The sequence below is a fragment of the Takifugu rubripes genome, chromosome 16 (assembly GCF_901000725.2).
Source record: "Takifugu rubripes chromosome 16, fTakRub1.2, whole genome shotgun sequence".
Lineage (NCBI taxonomy): Eukaryota > Metazoa > Chordata > Actinopteri > Tetraodontiformes > Tetraodontidae > Takifugu > Takifugu rubripes.
In genome coordinates, this window is record NC_042300.1 from 815,613 (window position 1) to 829,742 (window position 14,130).

Genomic DNA, 14,130 nt, shown 5'->3' on the forward strand with positions numbered 1-14,130 from the left:
CATTTCGAAAATGCCACGTAAAAATGCATAGCGGAGCGTTTTCAGCAATTTGGTGCACGCGGGCTGCAGCTGCAGGCAACTGAGCATGTGCTAGTAGTCAGTCAGTCAGTCAGTCAGTCAGTCAGTCAGTCAGTCAGTCAGTCAGTCAGTCAGTCAGTCTGTCTGTCTGTCTGTCTGTCTGTCTGTCTGTCTGTCTGTCGTGTATTTAGTACTTTGTATATCAATACATTGGTCATACATTCTCATATATGTATTTATTTTACATTGCAGTTCAGCTGAGTTTGACTCCATCTGTTAGTCTAAGATAGATGTGAACCTTCTTTTTTTTTTTTTAGATGAAGCATCTAGTTGTTTTGCTGTTTACATCTTTCTAGTCCCAAGGTGTACAAAGTTTGTTTTCAGGAAAGGCAGTGTTTAACTGCAGCCCTGCTGTCTCTGAGGGTGGTGGGGTGGCATGTAAACATTACAATTACACAAGTTTTTGGGTCCAAAGTCGACCTATATTCATGTTTATAAATGTTATTAGAGTGGCTGAAGCCGTCTGTCTCACCTGCCTACCAACAACACACGTGCACCATGTGTTCATGCGGGGGGGGGGGGGGGGGATCTATGCTGTTATGTTTGACTTGCTAATTGATTTCATGTCCTGTGATTTGATCTGGAGCATGTTTACTCTCAGATAAGATTCAATTATGTTTTCCATGCAACTATATGAATCCAAGCACGTTCACAACACCTGAAGTGAAATTAAAATTGCTCTCCTAATGAACTGATAGATGTAACGTGTGTTTATCGTTCGGAGGGTAATGCAGAGTTCAGTGTTGTTTAAGGAAAATAAATCACTGTAAATTACCGTGTGCCTTAAATAATCATGGGAATCATACATGTGTGAGATGTGGGGAAGGAATCAGGAATTATTTGGTTGTGATATTTTCCCATGGGGAATGGAACTGGCTGCATGTTCAGTCTGGTTTTCCTGATTGGTGTCACATTCGGACCAGGTTTCTCCCTTCATAGTGAAAAAGTCCCTTTTGTCAGAAGAACCTGTTGTGGCATGTACTGATTTCTATCAAAGGTTTATTGACTGTAAGATTCCACCTACTATAGCCTCTGCTTCCCATAAAGCTTTTGATCTGATAGGTAAATCTCTCATTTAAAATCTGCAGCGATGTTTTCAAATTGACTTTTTTTCCATTTATGATGGGATATACCAATAGTGGAAGCATGCATCCAGAATCCTTCGTATTCTTCTGGAGATCCAGTTATTCAAAACTATGAATTGCTGTCATAAGAATGACATTTTTATTATTTTTTTGAGGGCCTTTCTCCATAGCGATTTTCATTTTGACATTTTGCCTAACACTAAAAATGTTGCAAAGTCATTATATAAAATTACATTTAAATGTATTATTAGAATGTTATGGTCCTCTTTTCCCCTTTAATGACCATTAAATAACAAAAATCAAAACTTAGAGCATCTCATTGTACATACATATACAGTTTGTGGTTAAAATAAACTAAAAATGGAAAGTCCACATGCAAAGTTACCCTGCCGATGTATTTCTACTGCCTTTTAACAGATGGTGAAGTTAAATTCCCTTCTGCAGTCACTGTGTGATGCTGTATCCTCCGCTTTCCATCACTAACAAAAAAAAGCCCAAAACAACTTCCTGAGTCTTGACCTCTCATCAATTTTGGTGTGGCTGTTTGTGAAACGCTCCTCCGCTTGGCTCGGTTTTACACAGCAACAGTTGCATCCTGTTGGGCTGCTTTGATGTGTAACAGAGGTTGTGATTTTTCCTGTAATGCCGTGGAGCTGCAAACCTGTCTGAGCCTGCCACCACAGGCTTATGGTCTGGCCATGGCCCTGGCGTTTGCCATCACAATCACCAGCGTTTTTATATCGTGCATTTATTGAATCGGAAGATGGGCACTTAACAGAAGAGGTTATACATTAAGTGAATTGGGCTAAAATTAAATGTGCCAAGCACCTATAAAGCTAGAGCTGCTTTAGCCCGATGGTCCCATTTCACAGAAAACCCAAGAACATGTTTCCCACTGATGCTTTATCGTCAGGCTGCTGATTTGGTCAGTGGTGTTTATTCTTCCATATATACAAATGATTTTGCATACATCCCCTGTACTGGTGGTAATGAGGCAAAGCGTTGCATCTGATATGAGGAGCGGGTGGTGTCGTGCTCTCTGAGGATCTCATGTACTGAACGGTCCTTTTTGTTGAACTAAAGTTCAGTGGCCCATGCATACAATTCAAATGTCAGAAGGAACATTTGGAGCCAGATGTTTACATCTGGGATGTTTTCAAGGGTATTGTGGACTCCTGATCCGGAGCTCGGTCTTTGACTTGGCGACCTCTCCGGGCTGCGTCCCAGTAGTGTCTAGATACCTTTTCATTTCTAAACTTCTCCAGTGATCCACCACACGAGGGCAGCATGCCCAAATGTTTCTAACTGGATGCAGATGCTCGAGAAACATAACTTGATTATCTTTGACTGTAATTATCCTTTGTTCATAATGATTTGCAGAGTGTGTTAAGTTTTGTGCTTCTGACTTCTGACAGAAATCAATAGTTGTTTTCAGAACAAGTGGAAAAACAGCTTCAGGGGGTATAATAATGGCTGATTTAGCATTAGCAGGCTCTATGTGACAAATGAAATATAAATTAGAGATTATGAAAGATTGAGAAGGAATGCGTGTCAGTAAAGTGGTCATTGGAAACATTGCATGATCACGTGAGGACATTTTTTTGGCCTTTTGTTTCACTAAAGAGTCAGAGCGACTCCAGCTCTTATGAGTAAGACTGTTTTTTAGAAGTCCATCAAAATGCACCACACCATCTCAAAAGTGCAGTATTACGTCTGAGTATCTGTCTGAGTACCAGTGAAGTGTTTACTTTAGCAAACAGAAGTGAGCAACATTGAGTTGGAGCCCCCTGCAAACCAATCAAGTCTATTTTTAGGAAGATAATAGCAATGGTAACGACATGGCAATGCACCATGTGAAACCAAACTAAACTGACCAAGACTTGGTGCTTTGTCTGGACTCAAGGATTTGATGTTGGGTTTAATATGTGGACCATCTGAAATCCCTGCATGGCTCATATGTAAAGATGTATAAGCTGTATATTCAGCTTTTTACAGGAGGAATGGATTTGATATTGTGGCTTTGAGGATCTCTGTCTTCTGTGTCTGATGACTAAAAATCTGGCTCCACTGCTGAGCTCAACAAGTTTTCAACAAAGCTGCATCTGCTTTGGCAGAAAGCTGATTTAGAACAGTTTGGACATAAACAGCATCTGAATTATTTGATCCCTGTAAGGAACCAGTGATGCTCTGGAGACTCCAGCAATCTGTTTATGAATACACACAGGCAGGGTTCCCAGTAGCCCTTGAAATCCTTGAAAATGCTTGAATTATAATGCTGTGATTTAAAGGTCTGAAAAGAGTTTGAAAGCACCTAAATGATATGTCTGTCTATTTCGCAAATTGACTGAATAGTGCTTATTACAAGGACGAATAAATTCTGTGAGAGAACCATATGTGAAGACTATCCTGGGATCTGCTGAGCCTCTGTGCTCCTTTCTTGACCTGCCATTCTGTTGTCATGTACCCCCCACCCTGAAGACAGAGCAGTAGATGACATAATGCCCAGAGGTTTGCCATTTTAATGAGCATTGGCTCCAAAACGACATGTACAAACCGTACACCATCGGAGTAAATGAAAAAGTGGCATCAGGCCCTGACTTCAAGATTCAAGATTTACTTTATTCATCCACGTAGGGAAATTGAATGCTGCTACTACTTTCTGCCACCTGAGACAGCGCCATTCCAAGTTAGAATCCCAGTAGCTACCCAGAGATCAACCCAAGCCATCTAGGAGCTTTCTCTGTAGCCGCGATGGTCATGTTATTGGATGTTCCTGTATCCTTGGCGACCTTGCTGAGTGAGTGTCCTGCAATTTCTCTGCAGCAACCTTGATAGAATGTTCCAGCCTCTGCACTCCTCCACGAGTTCCTAGCAAATGGCATGTTTCCTCTCCTTGGCTTCCTCTATGTGCTCCTTTCAGAGCACTGTCATCTCCAGCGGGATCAGATGTTTTAAAGCCTTTGAGGTGATTCTCATATTTGGCCGAGGGGGCCTGTTGATCTTTCTCTACAGCTTTGATGAAGCACACTACTTACTTCAGTGGGTGGTGTTAATGGATGTCACTAGACTTACAACAACGGCCCTAAGCACTTGCTCGCGTCGCCAATGATAGTTGCCTCTGCCAGAGCCTTTGGACCGCTCCCGAGGAGATGTTTCAATGAACCTCAACCAGACAGGAGCAGACAGGAGGGCATCTCACTCATTCCCCAGAAGGTCTGCTTGGCTTGGGAAGGCATTATGGACTGCCTGCACCAGGAAAGACACAAGAGATGTTATACCTGCTGATCGGGCGCTGCAGTGTGCTCTGCCACCTGGCCCATGCTCCCTGCTTGCAGAGACCTTCTGCCCTGCTCACTCTCCTCCTCCACCCCTGCTCAGACCTCTTCTTGGAGAAGGTGGTATCTCTTTGTTCCCTGGGCCTGGCCGACCTGGGTCCACTGGTAATGGTCTGCTCTGCCAGCGCCTTTTATCCACTCTCCATTTCCTTCCTGTCTTCGGTTACTGGCTGCTCTCGGGTAAACCTTTTGTTATTATGAAACATAATTTTAGATCATACTATCTATGTACAAGTATGAGTAGCCCTCTAGATGTGTGTTTTAGCCCAGCAATAGGATTCTGGATGTTACGCTCGAGAGGACTGGCGGTCAAGTGTGGCGGAACCCCAAAGAAGGCAGACAGACACGGGAATTAAAAAAGTAAACTCTGAAGGTTTAATGAAGCAAAAAAACCAGGAGGGAAGAAACAAAATGAGAGGCCGAGACAAACTATAGGTGCGTGATGCGGCAGACGAACCAAGTTCGAGATCCAGGGGCGAGAGTCTGTGGGAGAGTCCAAGTGTCCAGAGGATAGGAGAAATCCGTCCGAGGAAGGGGAAGAGGAAGAGGTCAGAGGAAGAGGGGCTAGGAAGGTTGCAGAGGAGTCTCTGGAAGACGCAGGGAGTCGCTGGGGAGCCTGGAGAGATGCTGGGTCCACGGGACGTGTTGCCAAAAACATCAGTAAGATCAAGCACTGGCCTGAGTGCATAGGGGCCTTTTATGGGTGCAGAGTCGTTTGGGTGGATTGGGTGCAGCTGCAGGAGAGGGCCCAGGTGGTGGTGGTTGAGCTGATTGCCCAGGAGGAGGTGGGGCCAGAGTAGGAGTCACAACAGTACCCCCCCCCTTACGGGAGGCACCGGACGACCGCCCAGGAGCATCCGGGTGCTCCCGGTAGAAGTCTTCGAGGAGGGAGGGGTCAGCGAGATAGGATGGGGGCACCCAGCTCCGGTCTTCGGGGCCGTAACCCACCCAATCCACCAGGTACTGGAAGCCCCTTCCCCGTCGGCGGACCGCCAGCAGCTTGTTAACGCTCCACACCGGCTCTCCGTCCGACAGGACCTGTGGGGGAGGTGGAGTCGGCGCAGGAGGGGACAGGGGGCTGGTGGAGAAGGGTTTAATGAGCGAGACGTGGAAGACCGGGTGGACCTTGAGGGCGGCAGGGAGATCCAAACGGACTGCAGAGGGGTTGACGATGCTGCAGATGGTGTATGGACCAATGTAGCGGGGGTTCAGCTTTCTGGAGGAAGTCTGCGAGGTCTGGAGGGGCAGGTCCCGGGCCAACAGCCAGACCTTCTGGCCAGGCCGGTAAGCAGGGGCCGGCCTCCTTCGCCGGTTGGCCGAACGCCGGGACTGCTCAGTGGCCCGCAAGATGGCTTTGCGGGCAGTCTTCCAGATGCGCCTACATCGGCGGAGATGGGCCCTGGTAGACGGCACTGCGATCTCCAGCTCCTGCTGGGGGAACAGAGGGGGTTGGTAGCCCAGGAAACATTGAAAGGGGGACATACCAGTAGCAGAGCTCTCCATGGCGTTGAGGGAGTATTCCACCCACGGCAGGAACTTGGACCAGGAGGCAGGATTGCTGGTGGTCACGCAGCGCAGGGCCGCCTCCAAAGCCTGGTTGGCCCGTTCGGCTTGTCCGTTGGACTGGGGGTGGTACCCAGAGGACAGGCTGACCGTGGCCCCAATCCCCTTGCAGAAGGCCTGCCACACCCTAGAAGTGAATTGGGGGCCATGGTCAGAGACCACGTCAAGGGGGATCCCATGGAGACGTACCACGTGGGAGACCAGGAGTTCAGCTGTTTCTGCAGCAGAAGGGAGTTTGGGGAGGGCGACAAAGTGGACCCCCTTGGAGAAGCGGTCCACAATGGTCAGGATGGTGTCGTTCCCCTGCGAGACGGGGAGGCCCGTCACAAAATCCAGGGCTACGTGAGACCAGGGTCGACTGGGGACGGGAAGGGGGTGCAGAAGGCCTGCTGGCGAGCGATGGGAGGCCTTGCTGCGGGCACAGACCGTGCAGGCGCCCACAAACTCCCGAACATTCTCTTGGAGGTTGGGCCACCAGAAGCGCCGCTGCACAAACTCCGCCGTCCGACGCACGCCCGGATGGCAGGCGAAACAACTGGAGTGGCCCCACTCTAGCACCTGCGGCCGGACGGAGGAAGGCACGAACATTCGGCCCTGAGGCCCGTTCCCAGGATCTGGCTCGTCTCTCTGGGCTTGCTCGACGGCCGTCTCGATCGGCCAGGAGATGACCCCTATGACCCGGGCCGGGGGAACGATGGTGTCAGGGTCCCTGGGGGCACCGGGGAATTCCTCCGGAAACTGGCGGGAGAGGGCATCAGCCCGGATATTCTTGGAACCAGGACGGAAAGTGAGGGTGAAATCAAACCGACTGAAGAAGAGAGCCCAGCGGCCCTGTCTGGGATTGAGTCTCTTGGCCGTTCTCACATAGGTCAAGTTCTTATGGTCCGACCACACAAGGAACGGGTGCTTTGCTCCCTCCAGCCAGTGTCTCCACTCCACCAAGGCTCCATAGACCGCCAGAAGTTCCCTGTTGCCCACATCGTAATTTCGTTCAGCCGGATCAAAACGGCGGGAAAAGTAGGCACATGGGTGAATCTTCTGGTCTGCCTCGGACCGCTGGGAGAGGACTGCCCCGATGCCCGCGTCCGAAGCATCAACCTCGACGATGAACTGCCGAGCGGGGTCTGGATGGGCGAGCACCGGAGCCGTCGTGAACCTGTCCTTGAGGGCCGAGAAGGCGGTCTCAGCCTCCGGTGTCCAGGCGAAAGGGCGCGAAGTGGAGGTGAGAGCGGAGAGAGGGGCAGCCACTTGACTGAACCCTTTGATGAACCGCCGGATGAACCCGGCGAACCCAAGGAACCGGCGAAGCTGAGTGCGGTCGGTGGGGCGTGGCCACTCCACCACAGCCTGGATCTTGGCCGGATCTGCGCGCACCCGCCCCTCCTCCACGATGTAGCCGAGGTACCCCACTGAGGCGGAGTGGAAGACGCACTTCTCGGCTTTGATGAATAGTCGGTTCTCCAAAAGCCGTTGTAGGACCAGGCGAACATGCTGGTGGTGCTCCTCCATGGTGCGGGAGAAGATCAAGATGTCGTCCAAGTAGACCACCACAAAGACGTTGATCATGTCCCGGAGCACATCGTTGACCAACTCCTGGAAGACGGCGGGGGCGTTGGAGAGGCCGAAGGGCATGACCAGGTATTCGAAGTGCCCGAGGTGTGTGTTGAAGGCGGTCTTCCATTCGTCCCCTTTCCTGATCCGCACCAAGTGGTAAGCGTTGCGGAGGTCTAACTTAGTGAACACCCGGGCATGAGTGAGAGGCTCGAACGTGGAACTCATAAGGGGAAGAGGGTACTTGTTCTTAACGGTGATGTTAAGTTTGCGGAAGTCGATGCAGGGCCTCAGGCCGCCGCCATCCTTCTTGGCTACAAAGAAGAAACCTGCAGCTAAGGGGGATGACGATGGTCTTATGATCCCAGAGGCAAGGGATTCAGTGATGTAGTTGCGCATCACCTCCTTCTCTGGGATGGAGAGATTGTAAAGTCGACCCGTGGGGTAGGGAGCCCCGGGGAGGAGGTCGATGGGGCAATCATAGGGCCGGTGAGGGGGAAGGGACAGAGCATTGTCCTTACTGAACACTGGGGCTAAATCATTGTAGATAGGGGGAACACCAGTGAGATCCGGGGGAGTGAGCGCGGGCCTGGGATTACTGGATGGAGAGGGGGCGGAGCGAAGGCAGTTGGCGTGACAGGCCACGCTCCACCCCAGGATCCGACCCGAAGTCCATGAGATGTGGGGGTCGTGCCTTTCCAACCACGGTCTTCCTAACACGAGTGGAGCGGTGGGGGCGTGCAAAACCAGGAAAGGTGTACTCTCTATGTGATTACCCGAGAGTGTTAGGGTGAGTGGGATGGTGCGATGCGTGATGTTACCCAGAGAGCGGCCATCGATCGCCTGGGAGGACAGGGAGCGATCGAGAGGAACCAGGGGAATGCCAGCTTGACGCGCGAGAGAAAAGTCCATCAGGGACTCATCAGCCCCAGAGTCAATGAGAACACTCACTGGAATAGACTCCTTATCCCAGGAGAGGGTTGCGGGGAAGAGGCGGTTGTGTTGCTCGGTGGGTTGGGGAATCACAGCTCGGCTCACCAGTACTCCCCCTACTGGTGAGCAGGCCCTTTTGGTCGGACGGGGCAGGCTTGGATGAAGTGGCCGTTGTTTCCGCAGTACAGGCACAACTGGTCTCGGAGTCTTTGCTCCCGCTCCTGCCGTGAGAGACGGGACCGGCCGATCTGCATGGGTTCCTCTCCGACTCTGGGGGAGGAGTGAGCTGGGGATTGCAAGAGGATGTGAGGAGGCGGGGCGGCAGTGCTGGTAAGGGAGAAGTCAGGGACAGAGGAAGTGCGGTGGGAGAGTTGGCGGGTAGAACCGCCCGCACGTTGGGCGCGCTCCTGGCGGCGCTCCCGTAGTCGTTCATCCATCTGGAGCGAGAGGGTGATCAGCTCGTTGAGTGACGAGGGGCGGTCTCTCACAATCAGGTCCTTGATTGCCTCACTCAGGCCCCGTCGATAGACGCTACGGAGCGCGGTCTCGCCCCAGCGGCTCTCTGCAGCCAGGATGCGGAACTCAAGGGTGTACTCCGCAACTGACCGTGACCCCTGCTGGAGAGCGAGCAGACGACTCGCGGCGTCTTCACCGTAGGTGGGGTGCTCGAACACAGCCTTGAACTCCCGTCGAAAGGCGCTGTAGTCTGAGGAGAGGCGGGGGTCCAGGTCGACGGCAGCTATGGCCCAGCTCAATGCCTTGTCGGCCAGGAGGGAGGTTATAAATCCAACCTTGGCCTCGTCGGAAACAAATCTGGAGGGCTGATGGCGGAAGAGCAGCTCACATTGGTGGAGGAACCCCTTGCCCAGGTCGAAATCCCCGCCGAACACACGGGGGCTGGCAAGGTTGGGCTCGGCTCGGGGAGAAAGCGGGAGAGATGGTTCTGATGGAGCAGCCCCACCGGGGTCGCTGCCTAGCTTCTGAATAATGGAAGCCAAAACGGTTGCCATGGCGGACATCTGGTTGGAGAGGGCGGACAGGGTACTGGAGGTGGTCTGGGAGGAGCTCTGGAGCTCGGAAATCTCCCCCTGGATTGTGGGGAAGGCCTTGGTTAGCTCCGACTGAAGGGAGGAGAGCTGGGCAGAGTGGGCCTCCACCCTTCTTTCGAGGGGGGAGGGTAACGTGGGGGTCCTAGGGTCGCCCGGCTGCCCCGGGGTTCCACCTTGACTCATCTTGGCTTGATCTTTCTGTTACGCTCGAGAGGACTGGCGGTCAAGTGTGGCGGAACCCCAAAGAAGGCAGACAGACACGGGAATTAAAAAAGTAAACTCTGAAGGTTTAATGAAGCAAAAAAACCAGGAGGGAAGAAACAAAATGAGAGGCCGAGACAAACTATAGGTGCGTGATGCGGCAGACGAACCAAGTTCGAGATCCAGGGGCGAGAGTCTGTGGGAGAGTCCAAGTGTCCAGAGGATAGGAGAAATCCGTCCGAGGAAGGGGAAGAGGAAGAGGTCAGAGGAAGAGGGGCTAGGAAGGTTGCAGAGGAGTCTCTGGAAGACGCAGGGAGACGCAGGGAGTCGCTGGGGAGCCTGGAGAGATGCTGGGTCCACGGGACGTGTTGCCAAAAACATCAGTAAGATCAAGCACTGGCCTGAGTGCATAGGGGCCTTTTATGGGTGCAGAGTCGTTTGGGTGGATTGGGTGCAGCTGCAGGAGAGGGCCCAGGTGGTGGTGGTTGAGCTGATTGCCCAGGAGGAGGTGGGGCCAGAGTAGGAGTCACAACACTGGAAACATTTGAAACAGGCTGAGAAGTGCCTAAAAATGCTTTAATTTGACCATGCAAAATGTGTGGGAACACTGACACACACACACACACACACGCGCGCACACTGTGTTTCAGCCCAAGCATTAGAAATCATCACATGGGTACATATCTTTTACTCACTGGTCTTATTAGTTGCTGTTTATGTTCAAAATGAAGTTTAGTGGTAAAAAATGTGATTTTTCTTTGAGGTGGGAAACGAACCAGTGGATATACTGTATGTACTAACGGGGTGGAGGGCTTGATAACCCATTCATGAGGATGAAGGTGACAATGAACAGGAAATGGCAATTCAAAACAACTAAATGTACACATTAATATTTATACTAGTAACAAAATGCAGAGCAATAACAATGTGGCGTTCAGATAATACGCATATGGTCTTTTTGAGGGATGGAGTGTTTCTGATCATTTTTGTAAATGTCTATGTTTGTCTGTACAGAGGATGCCGGGACATATTTCCCCAGTGTGAAGAGGGACCCTAGCAGGTACCTGCAGACCTGCTCTGACTCGGTCAAGTCCTGGTTGCGCAGCATGAAGAACGCTGGGAAGGTTCTCCTCCTCATCACCAGCTCTCACAGTGATTACTGCAGACTTGTCTGTGAGCACATCTTGGGGTAAGAAGAACAACACCAGAACCCCTGGCTGGACACTTATTCTTTTAAAGTCTGTCACCTGTAGCAATATTCTTTAAAATGTTCCCATTGCCTCATTGTGAGCTGCAGTAAATGTGATCTTCTGTCAGATTTGAGCGGCGTTCATGCCGTGCAGCAGATATTTGGTCTTAGCTTGCAGAAATATAGATGATTCACGGTGCAAAGTGATGATTCTGTTTATTATGCTGTCAAATATCAACAAAGGAGTGAATTATGAGTCTTTTCCTAGTTGTAGACATGTTGCGTTGCCAGCAGGCTCATGTTCTAACTCTGTTTGTGTTTGACTTGTGCGGTTTAACCCTGTTTTCCACTCAGTCAAACAGCTAAAGGCCTTGAAAACACACGTTGGCTATGTTGTTTCTGCCATTTGCTAAACACACCCCCTTCTTGTTCTGAGTGTGCCATTGTTCTTGTACACAGCTCTTGGCTGCTTAGGTGGTCGACTTGTCTGTTATGACTGTGGTACAAGAGGCCAATGTAAAGATGATTTCTTTGGCGACTTCACGCTGTTTCTCACAGGCAGCGCTTAGAGATTTATTTTTGTTTGTTTCATTTAGCCTCTGGCGTTTTTTTAATAGGTAATGTGTGTTAGTACAAATTTAACTGGTGTTTTTTTTTTTTCTCATCATAGCGAAACATTGGTTGAAATTCAGACCACACAAAAAAAATTATGTCAACGCTTTCCTGTTTGGAAAGAATGTTCAATAATTTGTCTCAGTCTCTTATGCTTAGCGAGGTTGCTGGAGGCCAGCAGCAGTCAGCTGTCAGAACTAACACAACACGGCCAAAGTTTCTGTACACGAGGCTGCTGGCTCAGACCCATCAGCTGAGAAGAGTGGCTGCTGGTCCTGCTCCACGCACATGTTCCTGTCGCAGTCTTGCACCATTTTTGAGCATTTCATTTGGCTGAAACATGCAGCCCATTAATAAACAACCTTCACTGATTTGAAATGTGTGTTAAAGTTAGCTTTCATGGCTCTGGTATATTCTACTACTTTTGAAATGTAGGTAGAAACAGTATTTTCTGTTATTTAAAAGTGTTCTCAACATTTTAAAAAGCACATTTTGTCCCTGAACCCAGACTAGGTTAAATACATAAATTTGCCTGTTACAACATTGGCAAAATCTGCTCTTTCTTGTTTTACATGATTATTAAAGAAGCCAGTCATTAATCTGGACTGTGAGAAAACTGTCTCATTGCCTTTAAGAGTGGGTGTACCTGTACTACTAAATAACAATGGCAGAATAACACAGTCACTTCAGCCTAAAATGTTGCCAGACGTGCCACTTCTTGCTGCTATGTGTTGCCCTTCTAGTTCTCAACAGGGGCTGGTAGAATGGCAGGTCTAAAGGCGCAATATAAAATATAATATAACAATATTCTAAGTTCACGGTTCCCTTTTTAATTGCATAATGTGTATCTGGATGTTGTAATTATGCTTTCTCTTACAGGAAGGATTTTGAAGAGCTCTTTGACATCATAATCACAAATGCACTAAAGCCTGGTTTCTTTTCTTTGGTGCCCCATCAGAGGCCCTTTAGGACCCTTGGTAAGTAGCTGCCTGATGCTCCTACCATACTGCCCTTAACCATTCACTTCTGTCTATTGTGCATACATATTAACACCCACAGTAAGTCAATCCCTCCTTTCTTTAATCCTCACACAAGAGAGTTTTAAACCCAGTGAAGCAGAGATAGGTTTAACTGAAGTGCTGCTGCTTTATCCTCGTGTAGTTTGTCTTCTTGCCAGGAGCAGAACATCATGTGTGAAGACCGGACAAGTTTTCCTCCCCAGTAATAATCTCTCTCGCTCCCTCTGCCACGTTGGCAGTCCACAATTCAGCATCTGCACGTGTTCTGGTCATCACATGTGGATCACACAGACTTCAGACAGAAACACCACAACAGCACTCCAAACGATCTTTTAGTATTTACTGATCAATCATTAGAAATTGGATTTTAATGATTTAATATACAGCTAATGACCACCAAAGTCATACTGGTGAGATTCAATAAGCAGTATGGGTTTGTTCTCAGACCTTTGACAGATTTGAGTTTTATCTACAATGCGCTTATTTTCCAAAGCCCAAAAGTCCTGGTGGTGATTCAGTAACCTGAATCAAGTGTTTCTTTTATAGCCAGCACAATGAAGTAATAGATGTTTTTATCTGGAGTTACGGTATATAATATTGATATATTTCAATAACTCAGCGAATCTGAAGAAAGTCTGAAAATCTGTTTGACAGATGCGATCTTCAGGTCGTGATCAGTACTGCCTTGCAATGATACACAATTCTGTTGTGAAATTACATTACAGGGGAACTGCTACTCTGTGACAAACATGACCTCAAAGTTTAGTAAAACCAGATTAATTCAAACATTGTTGTCACTGTATCGATGTTTTGTTAATTCCATCCACTGAAGCAACGGTTGTAATCGGGTTTTGGGAACAGTAATTCTCTGGGTTTCTCTATTCTTGAGTGCCTGGTGCTGACTGCTTGTTTAACAAGGTTTTGTGTGGCAGCTGGCATTTAAATTCTAGCTTGCTTCCTGTTTCCTAGTGAATGACACAGAGGACAGTGAAGGACTGCTATCACTGGACAAGCCTGGATGGTACTCTCAGGGCAACTGGCCACACCTCCGCGAGCTGCTTCAGACCATGACAGGGAAATCAGAGCCCAAGGTAAAGCCGTCGATCAAACTGGAGAGAGACGACGCCAGACGGATGGCTGAATATCGTCTCAGGCTCACTTTGAAGTTGACTTTAATTTTTGGCAGAGGCTGAATGGCAAGTCAGCCCTAGGAGATTCACAGTGGTGTGAGCTCAAACTGGAACGTGGCTCTTGGCAGGGATGTGGACTGAGCGGCCGTGTGCCAGCAAGCTGCTGTTAGCTGATAAAATAAGCCTCATATTTCTTCTCAGTGTTGCAATAGGGCTATAAGATTTATTTCATTTTTTCCAGGTACATCAGAGAAACATAGTGTAACAAAAGCAAGAATTATTTTTCTTCTTTGCGGTGACTTCTTTTTTTAGAATGGCAATGTGATGAGAGAAAACAGACTTTTTGCATTACAGCTTCAGTCTTGGTACTCCAGGACCAGTACAT

General features: G+C 49.1%; 1 protein-coding gene across 1 annotated transcript in view; it reads left to right on the forward strand.

Moving 5' to 3' along the window:
• The window catches only part of nt5dc1 (5'-nucleotidase domain containing 1), a 33,449-nt gene that overhangs the window by 12,888 nt on the left and 6,431 nt on the right, over positions 1–14,130 (forward strand). Inside the window, exons 7-9 of the mRNA XM_003977322.3 lie at positions 10,810–10,984; positions 12,476–12,573; positions 13,585–13,706. Coding sequence (XP_003977371.2) covers positions 10,810–10,984; positions 12,476–12,573; positions 13,585–13,706 — 395 coding nt within the window. The remainder of the gene's footprint in view (positions 1–10,809; positions 10,985–12,475; positions 12,574–13,584; positions 13,707–14,130) is intronic.